The sequence below is a fragment of the Sorex araneus genome, chromosome 2 (genome assembly GCF_027595985.1).
Source record: "Sorex araneus isolate mSorAra2 chromosome 2, mSorAra2.pri, whole genome shotgun sequence".
NCBI lineage: Eukaryota > Metazoa > Chordata > Mammalia > Eulipotyphla > Soricidae > Sorex > Sorex araneus.
Genome location: NC_073303.1, coordinates 181,211,015 through 181,223,068, shown reverse-complemented (window position 1 = coordinate 181,223,068; position 12,054 = coordinate 181,211,015). Strand labels below are relative to the sequence as shown.

At 37.5% G+C, this 12,054-nt stretch overlaps 1 protein-coding gene across 3 annotated transcripts in view; it reads right to left on the bottom strand.

Moving 5' to 3' along the window:
• Positions 1 to 12,054, bottom strand: part of USP25 (ubiquitin specific peptidase 25) — a 156,156-nt gene that overhangs the window by 129,170 nt on the left and 14,932 nt on the right. For all 3 annotated transcript variants that reach the window (XM_055125484.1, XM_055125485.1, XM_055125486.1), the window contains exon 2: positions 4,191 to 4,268. In XM_055125484.1, coding sequence (XP_054981459.1) covers positions 4,191 to 4,268 — 78 coding nt within the window. The remainder of the gene's footprint in view (positions 1 to 4,190; positions 4,269 to 12,054) is intronic.

Genomic DNA, 12,054 nt, shown 5'->3' with positions numbered 1-12,054 from the left:
CCACTTCATGCAAGGCAAGTGCCTTAACCCCTGTACTATCACTCTGGCATCTGAAAATACATTTTAAACTGAAAATGTTCCCAAGAATTTGGATCCAAGAGTACAAAATCAATGATACTTCTGCAAAGACATTATTAAAAAATATTGCTTACAATACATACTGATGACATACCTAAAGGCAAACTTTTAGCAAACAAATTGTCAGACATTTTTGGGGAACTATTAAGGAGGAAATGTTAAGCAAAATACTTTGAATCCTGAATGTATGAAAAGACAAAAGAAAATGCTACTCTATTTAAATATTAAATTATATGTATATAGTTCCCATAAAAATTATACACAAACTAATTTAAAGGTACCAAATGCTAGAAAAATTAAGAATTTTGAAAGAGCAAAAAAAATAAAAGATTTACCCAGTTATTCTCTATTCTCCAAAAATAAATAAAATACTAGATCTTGATAACTTAATGAAACAAAAGAGGAAGTTCACATATTACTAACGGGTTTATCTTCCTAGCAGAAGCTTAAAACATATAAGACTCCAGAGGTCCTAAAAATGTCTGCACTGTGTGCAGACTCCTTCTATGTGGAGAGGTTTTTAGGAAAACAGAGGAGGCTTCTGTATAGAAATGATGTAGTGAGACTGACAGTTTTTTAAAGACCACTCTGGTTGTTTGCTGGGCAAAGACTGTAAAAATAAAAGAGCCAGGGGCCAGAGTGATAGAACAGCAGATAGGGCGCCTGCCTTGCACACAGCTGACCAGGTTCAATCCCTGGCATCCCATATGGTCCCTCGTACCAAAGAGTGATCCCTGGGCAAAGAGCCATTCGGAATAACGCCTAAGCACTCAGGGTGTGGAAAAGAAAGAAAGAAAAGAAAGGAAAGGGGGGAGGGGGAGAGGGGTAACATGGTTGGGGTGCAGGGGAAGGAGGAATGGGAGCGGAGAGGAACGAAGCAGAGGAGAGCAGAAAGGGCAGAAGCTAAGAGTCTAATTTTTTAAGCTGTGGGGGCAATAGAAAGAGAAAGAGCATGATGACTTCAACATTTGATGTTGAAGCAACTAGAAGAATTAAAAACCCAACCTAACCCATTTCCAAAGCTAATAGCTGGTGAGGACAGCAAAACTTTCAATTTGAAAATTCACCACTGCTTTAAACTTTGCTATCTGTCACAATCATTTTAAGGTTCTTAAATTACTTACCCACAATGCAAGTACAAATTACATTTTATATTTGTAAAAACTTAATTCGATAACTTATCATTAGCATTATCAATCACTAACATTTACTAAGCCAAAATATTATTGACTTATATTATTATTGGGTCCAACACTATTATGGAGCAAAAAATATACTGTTGGAGCTGGAGAGATTCTACAGTGGGTGGAGTGCTTGCCTTGCACACTGCCAACCTGGGTTCAGTCCCAGGCACCCCATAAGATCACCCAAGCCTGACAGGAATAACACCTGAGCACAAAGTCAGGAGTAACCCCTGAGAATCACCACGTGTGGCCCAAAAACTAAACAAACCAAAAAAATATATTACGTGCCTTTTGCATGCTATTTTATATAAACTATCAAATCCAAAAAGGATACACATAAATTAAAAGTCACTTACTTTGGAGGTCAAAAAGTAGGTTTACAAGAGTCCTTGTATCAATTAAAGACACTGTTCCCCCCATCCCTGGGAAAACTTCCTATCAGAAGACTCTTACAACTGAGTCAACTCATAGTACACTACACAACTATTCCAGCTGAAATAATCTGTTTCAAACCCCAACAAAGTACTTAGGGAGTATAAGTACTCCCTAAAGTACTTATAAATGAAACAAATTTTGAGGGGGGAAAAAAAAGTATATGATTAAATAGTTTAACTCAAAGGAAAAGTGGAGGTCCAAATTAATTTAATTATTTTATTTACATAAATACATTCCATTATATTTCTGAGCTTAAAAATATAAAAGCGAGTTTCCCAGATTTGTTTTGAAAAAGTAATGGATATAGATCATTACGATACTCAGAGGTCTACAGTGGGAAAGGAGATGATGTCAAATGGACTAAGGTGACAGCACCAAGGGCTGGGGGGCATGCAGGCAGACCCCAGGTTCAATTCCCATTATTACATGGCCTCCCACTGTTGGGCCAGGGCCGCACCAGGCTGAGTACTGCTGGGGGTCTCGGAGCCTGTGTCAGGCCCCCAGAGCGTTGTGTAGAAAACCCTCCCAAAGAGAGACATGGAATATCATCAGATTTTTCAGAGTAAAAAAGAAACACAGAAAAACCTAAAGTGTCATAAATCATAAAAATTGACATGTGGCCATTTTATTTGCTCTATAAATATTATTGGTGGCTTCACAAACCTTATATTAATGCTCCAAACTACTATTTTACCATTTTCTGAAGGAGGAAAGAAGCTGAAGCAAAAAAGCAAAAGCTTTCAGTGTAAGCAGAAATTCAGCATGCACTTTGGGATCAAGTTCCTTGTTTTCAATTCCCAGCACCTCAATGTAAATGTACTTTTGAGCAAGGCGCTTTACATTTCGTTTTTCACTTTGAAAAAAAGTAGATAGAAGAGGGCCTGAAAGATAGTGTAGAGGGTAAGGCACTTGCTTAACACATGGCTGATCCCATTTGCTACTTGGCAAGGCACCACCACAGTGATCTCTGAGCAGAGTCAAATATGAGACTCCCACCCCCCCCCCCAGGCAAACCTCCCACAAAATAGAAGATAAGAAGTTAAAGGGGCAATGTATATGGCTCAAGTAAATGATACATAGCTCATCTATGCAAGGCTCTGGGTTCAATCCCCACAATGCACACCCACCCGCCTCCAGCACCTTCATAAATGGCCCCCACAACAATATTTTTAAAAGAGAAATAGAAAATTAATACTAATCACACAGCTATCAGAGAAAAAGTTAAAAGTGCCTGATGCTGTAAGTACTTATTAAGTGCAAATTATGATGATGATGGTGATAATTACAACTATCTCAAAGTAAATTACTCCTAAAAATAGTGCAAAACTTTTAACCAGACTCAAAAATCACCTAATAAAAGTTCTTTCATGGTGCAAGTTTCTAAAGATTGAAGCTGTGGTCATTTTTGTCGTGGCAAAAATGCTTTATACTGCTGTTAGCCTTTCAAGAGCAATACATGAACAACCTTATAATGTAGTTGTCTTTCTTGAACATCTTTAATTCACCATATGTTTTTCAATGTGCATATCCAGGTGATCTGACTCATCTGGGTGCCTCTGTGTGGAAATGAGGGTACATCATTAAGATACAATCAAAATGATGCATTTATTTGTTGCAGATACTAATTACTAAACAGTCTGATGCTGAGTGTTCTTAAGGTATAACAAACTGAATATTAGCTATTTTATATATCTCCTTGAGAGGGAAAAAGTACTTAAGATTTTCACCTCTCTACTAATTTTTTACTCTCCCTCCTCTTCCAACCCTCCTTTCTCTACTTTGCCCTCTGCCCCAATTCTAAAATCACAGCTCTGAAGCAAAACCTAACATGAGAATTCAGGTTCACATTCCATTTCATGTGTTTCATAAAGGGAGAGGTTAACTGCCACTCCAAGATAGCACTGAATGTAAGTTGCAGAACACTAACATGCACAAAACTGCAATACATTATGCTATGAAAGGCACTTTGGGGAGTCTGGACTGTGACCTAGAGGCAAAGAGACTGTCCTGCAATCAGGAGATTGTGTCCCTGATAGCAGGAGCACCACACATGCACTGGGTGTGGGAAAAGTTATCTGGGACCCTGCCACAACAGAGTTTGTGATCAACCCACAAACCAATGTGCGTGAGCACCACCAATGAAGTGTTCAACCATGGCAAGCACCAAAAATAAACAACGTGCAAGGCCAACAGCAATGAGTAGGACTCCTCGTGAGCACATGTGTGAGCACCATAGCAAGCCCTAGTGAGCACCAAAGCCACATGTGACCCCTGGTCATCACAGGAACAGCAATGAAGGAAAGGGGCAATTTAATTAGATGGTAAATGTCAGGAACAGAAAATAGGAAAAGAAAGGCTCTTAGTTTATACAAGTTATTTCTTCTACTCTACTAATAACATACTGGAACTGAAAAATTTTAACTTTCAAATATGGTAGGCAGTATATACAGAGGAGAGTATAGGATGAACTAGACATCACAAAACAGACCATACCTTCAAGGCTTGTTGCAGTATTTGGGTATCATTAATCCCAGTAATTTCTCTTAGTTGATTCAGAAATGTCTGCTGGTGCTAGAAAGAAGGGAGTAAAAAAAATTATTACACTCTTAAATCTCAACATACACAAGAACTAAAAATTTAGTAAACAAATGGTCATTGGGTTTTATTTTTAAAAAAAATTTGAAGAAAAAACAGAAACAAAGAACTTGAAGTGGTATATAAATTTCTTTCTTTCTTTCTTTCTTTTTTAAAGGAAGAATGGACTACTCTGTGGGAGAGTCCTTATTCCAACCTCAGGTTCCACAAAGGTAACCTGTACATTAGTTCCCAGAAGACTTACTGAGAATGGTCAATTTTTGGTTCATTCTCCAATGTTTCATTTATGACTTCCAAAACAATAACAAAGAGTGATCTGCTGGATAGCTAAACCACAGAAGAACTAATGAAAACATGTGTCCACTAGACTAACTACAGGACAGGACCACTAACTAAAACCCAGGCAACTTGATGCATCCACTCCAGCCCTGGGATCAGCCGGCAGCCAAGTGCCTGGGATATTTAAGAGAGACATACTTTTTGGCAGGCTATGCCCTAGGCGGGCATATGACATATTATGGGTGGGGAGCAGGGGGGATGTTAAAAATGTTTTGAAAGAAAAGAACCATGTCATCATCCAATATTTGTTAAAAATAATTTCCTAACATAATTCTTTGACACTATTTGCTTCAGAACATTTGTGTTCTTTTGATCTCCATTTTATCGGAGGGGGAAAAAAAGGATACTGTCAAATCCTAAATTTCCATAATTAAAATTTTTTATTCTGGGAGAGCTAGTTGGAGAAGAGAGTTTAGCAGATCCAGCATTTGCTCAAAAGTGATCCAAAAACCAAAAATATAAATAAATAAAAATAAGAGAAGAATCACAGTCCTCCCTACATCTACTTTTTTCTTAAAACAGGTTCCCCAAAATTATAAACAACACCATGAAATAAAGAAGTTTAATAATTTTTTATCACAAAAATATAAAGCAGAGTATGCTGAAAATCCATCTTATTCCTCTCAATAATAATTCAGGCAAAAAAAAATCAATGACCAAAATGTTGGGTAAAGGTTTATTTAGTATTAAGATAGTTACACACATTTCCATACTGTCTCCATACAAGTTATAAAAGGATAAAGAATAAGTTTAGAGTGAGAAAACCAGACTGATAACACCTAACCCAACCAAGATCCAAGTTCACAGTACTACAATGGGTACAATAAAAATATGTGTATCTTGATAAGGTATGATGAACTGGAGAGACAATGTCATCTGTTATCTCTACAAACTGCAGAACCTGAATCTAATCTGGAGGAAGCATCAAAGAAATCCAAATGGAGGGCCACTTTGCAAAATAATTTTTAGTAGTTTTGAATTGTCTACATCAAAAAGATAAGAGAATGAGTTTCCAGTTATGCGTGCCAAATTGCTATGGCAACTAAAGGCAATACAGATGCCAGATCACATCACATACTGAACACTGAAATGGATATTACTCGGACAGTTGAAGAAATATATATATATAATATATATATAAACTGCTTAACAAGCTGGGTTTGATAAATGTACTGCAGTTAGGTAAATATTGTCTTTCTTAGGAAATATATCTTTAAATACATTAAGAAGTAAAAGGACACAAGATTTGCAACTTACTCTCAAACAGCTTAGAAAAAATAAAAGTTATGGAAGTTTTTTGTTCTAATCTTGCAACTTTAAATTTGAAGTTACTTCCACCAAAAAAAAAAGGTTGCAGATTGTTTGAAATATATTCATTTCAAAACATGCTTGAAATGTTATGCACATTTAGAGTAAATAAATTAGAAACAAGAAAAAGAAAAAAACTTTGAAAACAAGGTTTAAGATAACCTAGTCATATATCTTTTATATAAATTGCACATGTATATATACACAGCTCCATGTAGCAAGAACCACAACTAAGTAGTAGCTTCAACATATCTATATGTTTCCCACTGAAGAAGACAGGAGTTGAGCAGCCTGGATCTTATAAGGACACGTGGCATGACATAAAGGCATAAGCTCCTTCTGTTCTACAATCCATTCTACATGATATTCATCAATGTTTCTCATCACTCCATGTCTCCTTATATACCATCCTTCTCCTACTACCTTTATACTATAAACAGATGCTATCTGCCAAATGATTTTACCTTCTTTTATAAGCCCAAACTAGTAACTTCCATTTAACAAAAGTTCACAAGGTAGAACTAAGTCCCACAGCCCTCTAGGCTACAAATTAATCTGGGAAATACTTTTTAGCCATGCAAAGAGCTGTTCTGAAAATGATACTGGAGTTCTAAAAGTAAAAATGTACATCAGATGCACATTAGCAGGCAGTTATGCCATCAATATATTTTCATTTCCATAAAAATCTTAAGGAACTGAGATAATAACCAAGATTATCTAAAAATAGACAACTCTTAAAAGTTAAATAAGCATAATGCTAAATTTACATTCCTGAAATATGAAAAATAAACACTTTCTTTAAACTGACAACTTTTCTACATTTAGAATATTACTAATATCTAGCAAAAGAACTATGACTAAATTGTGCAAATCCCTGTATTACAAAATGATAAAACATAAAAATTATACAGCATTTTATTTCCTAAACAAATGTCTTATCTCAGTGAACATAAAATACTATTAAAAAATGTAAGGCTTGCCCTTACAACAACTATTAGTATCCTTAACTGTTATTTAGAAAGTCATGAATCAGGTAGAAAATACTAAATATTTCAAAGAAATGAATCATTTATGTAGATGATGCTAGTTATTATTTATAATGCTGGAGAAATGGCAAAAATACAAATGTACTTCTGTGGAATAATTATGGAAGAAGATTCCAATGTTTAATGACTAAGAATTATAGAAGAAGTGTTTACTATCCAGGTTCCACTCCCAGAGAATAATGTGATTAAAGGGTGTTTGGTTAAATCGAAGGGATGTGAATGTTAATAAGTATCTGGAATTCTTTCTATGTGGATGTGTGCAAACAATTTGATATTTTAAAATGATTGTATAATGTATATAGACTCTATCCTTATAAAGTCATAGTAAGCCAAAATAACTGAAGAAAACAATACACATTACACTCAAGGTAAAGTGCAGAAATAGATATAAAGTCTATTAAGCCTATTATATAAAGATTACAAAGCTTGTGTTAGATCTCCAATTCTTCTTATATCTATGTGTCTACACACTTTCCCACATTTAACTTCCCCACACTAAAGACCTATGTTTCCTTACTGTATTATTGATGGATTTGATCAGGTGACACACTTTGACCAACAGCATATCAGTGAACATAGTCGACAATATGTTAATGTATCTTGAACGTGTGCTTGCATAGCTGGGCATGTCCTCTTGAGTTCTTACATCTTTAAGAACAAGATCCAGGCCAAAGACAGCATAACAAGTAAGACACTTGCCTTCCATGTAGCTGACCTGAGTTCAATCCCCAGCATCACATGAGCCCCTTGAGCCCCCCTGGGTCTGATACCTAATCATATGTAGGATAACACTGTTTGTCCTTTCTCCCTTGACTACAAAAAGATTAGGTTTATCACAGTGCTCCTGAGGCAATTCCATTCCACTGTGTCTATCTGTAAGCTCCTCTCTATGCTTTCTTCCCCAACCAGTCTATCACCTTTTTCCCCTAATTAGACTCTGTTAACTTGTAAGGTTAGATTCCTCAGAAATCTATGATTCTATATGTATGCGTGAAATAGTCTTTCTCCTCTTCTTATGTCTTTTTAATAGTTTATTTTAAAGCAATGTCTGTTTTGTATGGACAAAGGAATATAGTTAATATTATGCTTCTGTAACTTGGGAGTAAATTGTCTCCAAACAATCCACAATCTGAGGCATCTGCTTTCTTGACTTAGTTCCTAGCACCCCAAAAACAAGGTCCCAACAAGGGACTGAATGGACCCAGGGCAAGCTGTGAGCTACCCTGGCATCAAAATGAGCCAGGCCAAAGTGCCACAAAACTCAACTCTAAGTTGAGCGCATGGTCATGGACAAATGCTGTCATGATCCAAAAGTAAAGACAAGATTAGGACCCTGCTAGGGATAGGAAAGACTAATTTGGCCTGAGCACTGTAGTCTGAGATCGAAATGGCCCCAGGAGAGCAATTTTATAAGCTTAATGTATCTCTTACTGTGTCCATACAAAATCATTAATATTATGAATTTTTCTATGTTTGTTGGACTAAGGAGAGGAGAAGCACACCCATATTTGTCTTTAGGCCAGTCATCTTGCTGGGTAAGAATCTGTCCTGGAAGTAGCTTCCCCTGAGGGAAGGACCTTACATCATGTGTAAGCCCCAATCCCACATGCTTTGGGATTTAACGAGGCTATTAGAGGAGGCTGAGGGGCCAGAGGAGAAGGAGAATGAGAGAGGCAGAAGAGACTGATGAGAAATAGAGAATGAAGTGGCGTGGGGGAGGGAAAAACGTGGAGAATCAGAGGAGATGGGAATGGAATAAACTACAACGGAGACCAACCAGCCTGGTCCTCCTTTCTTCCATCACCTGCCCACTCCATCAACCTTCCCAGGGTCGGGGAAGCGGCCTGAGACTATCAAACATGGGCAGCGGGAGAGATAGAGTGATGGCAAGCACCACTGCCCTGCTGTGTTTACACAATCATAGAGTCAGGAGTAAGCCCCAAACTAGGCATGGCTCAGAAAAAAAAAAAAAAAAAAAACCACTAAATCTAGGTAGCCACTTGTCCCAGAAGGCACATATTGAAAAGAGCTACCCAACCAACCAGAAAATCTGTGAACAGAATGGAAAGAGTTTATCATCAGGGCTGGAGCAATAGTACAGTGGGTTGGGCGCTTGCCTTGCATGCGGCCAACCAGGGTTCGATTCCCAGCATCCCATATGGTCCTCTGAGCACCGCCAGGGGTGATTCCTGAGTGCAGAGCCAGGAGTAACCCCTGTGCAATGCCAGGTGTGACCCAAAAAGCAAAAAAAAAAAAAAAAGAGTTTATCCTCAAACTAACTTTTGGACAGGTGTAATTGTTATTGCCACAGATAACTGAATACACAGGAAAACCGAGTAAAGAGAAAGCCAACACCGCTGAAATTTTGTTGTAATGGTTTGGTCTTTAGTTGGTTTTTCATGTAAAGACATATCTTAGCAAAAGCAATTGACGCATTTTTCTAACATGATTGATTATCTCACAAATTTTGTTCGAAAATACAACAATGAGGGGAAGAAAGAATTGAGGTGGGGGGAGACAACTGAGTGGGATGAAGAAATGGTACAAGAATTTCCTTAGGTAAATTAATCAAAAAAATAAACAGAAAAGAGATCAAATATGTGTAATGAAAAAGTTTTGAGTTTATGGCAGGAAATAATATCTGTAAGATTTCCTCCTTCGTTCTTGGTATTTTTCTTCCATCTGTAGTCTCTATCTCCTATATTAAGTACTTTCATTTCCTGTATTTATGTAGGGCATTTGCCTTGCATGCAGCTGATTCAGGTTCGATTTCTCCATCCCTCTCGGAGAGCCCAGCAAGCTACTGAGAGTACCTTGCCCGCATGGGAGAAACTGGCAAGCTATCCGTGGCATATTCAGTATGCCAAAAACAGTAACAACAGGCTGGAGCAATAGCACGGCAAGTAGGGCATTTGATTTGCACCCGGCCAACCCAGGTTCGGTTCCCAGCATCCCATATGGTCCCCAGAGCACTGCCACGGTAATTCCTTAGTGCAGAGCCAGGAGTAACCCCAGTGCATCTGCATCGCCAGGTGTGACCCAAAAAGACAAAAAAAAATTTCAAAACCAGTAACAAGTCTCAAAATGGAGACGTTACTGGTGCCCTTGAGCAAATCGATCAACAACAGGACAGTGCTACAGATTTGTCATGTTAATAAAGCCCTAGTCTTCCTTTCAAGGTTTGCACCTTCCTATTCACCAAACTTCTGAACCATCACAATCCGTGATCATGATCCTGAACTGAAAATGCCCTGCAACATACTTCCCATTCCTCCTTGAACAACAATTTCATGTCCCACTGCCCTCTCTGAAGTTCTTTTTTGGAGCTCTTAGGATTCCTGTACATAGATATCAATCCACTGAAATACACGGTGGTAGGTACAACCTGTTCATACTGCTGGGCTAAGAAGGACACGATAAAATCAAAAGTAATTCAGTGCCTTATAAATACCACAAAAGACAATAAGCATGCAGTCCAACAACCTAGAGGCATTCAGAGATCCTCCTCAATGTTATTTTTACTGACCAAAGATATGAAGTGAGTATAATGACCAAAATACAGTACATTATGCACTCTAGGAAGGAGACATTGTTAATTCAATATGATAATTGGGGAGTTTTCTTTCAGTGCCAGGGCTCAGGGTCCCAATGCATGCAAGACACAAGTTTTACTATGCCTTATTCCCAGCAGTCGACATATATGGATCAGTGCACTTTGCAAAAGTTCTTTCGCTCCCTACTTGATCATTCCCTTTTAAAATTTGCATCAATAAATAAATAGCATTTAACATGAGTATAGCTTCTTAAACATACAAACACTGAGATCACTGGTTTAGGCCCAAATGATAAGCATTAACTATCTTCTTGGTGCATGTTAGATTTTAAATGTTTCCAGTATATAACCTCATTTAATATACCCAAGCATGCACTTGGGCCACACACACACACACACACATTATACATACCCTAAGACTTAACTTTTATTTAAGAGCTGAGGTCTAAAAAGTTTACTAAGACAGGAATGAAACAATTTTTCAAAATGAAAGACCTATGACTTGTCAAACATTTTCTCAATTTTGATATCTAATATCAGAGATTAGAAATGCAGTGAAGAAATATAAGCTCAGCACAAAAATCCGCTAATATGTTGACAAAAATACTCAGGTAGTAATACAAAAAAACTAGAATAGTGTTGACGAGGCAGAACAGTTTTTCTTAAGTTACAGGACAACATAAGTGACTAATGATAAGTCAGTTACTGGTTCCTTTAAATTTCCAAATATATTAAAACAGGTTCAATGCAAAGGTAAGAGAAGTTGAAGGTTTCTATCTTCAGGAGATAATGAAGGCAACTCTTTGGGAAATTCTAAAGCTACAAGACAGGGTTAAGTGAGATAGCTCAAAGGGCGGGAGAACTTTCTCTGGCATGCAGAGACTCTGAGTTCACTCCCCAGCACTACATGGCCTAGTGAGCAGTGCTGGCTGTAACTCCATTTACCCATCAACAATGGCAGGCGAATCCCCCAAATAGTAAAATTCACATAAGCCACAAATTTCTAGTCACAGAGGACAAAAAGAAAAACTGAAGGCACTCCTAAACTTCAGAACTCAATGGTTTAAGCATTGCCAGGTAATGAACAGTAAGCACATCTGAGTTAATGTATCAATAGAAGGGATTAATTAATACGGCTGCCTTAAGGACTGTGACCAAATATATATCTATTTAGACAAACACCTTCTGCATTTATTTGATAATGCTGCCCTAGTTCATGTTATCTCTTGCCAGGAGAAATCCCCAGACTTCGTTGACAAATAATTTCAAGTACTTATATTCTACATGTAGCTCTCGGAAACCCCAAACCTTTTTTCATGAGCTTTATTTAATTATTTTGTCATAATTTTGAGAAGGAAAATAGTCTTTCACTTTCCTAAAAACCAAAGTCTATGACCTCTGAAGTAATTTCCATTTACCCTCTTGCCGTGGCTTACTTACCTTGCTTTCCTCTTCACTCTACCATCCATGTTATAAAACACAATTGTCTCCTAATTCAAAGGTCTTTGTATAGTCA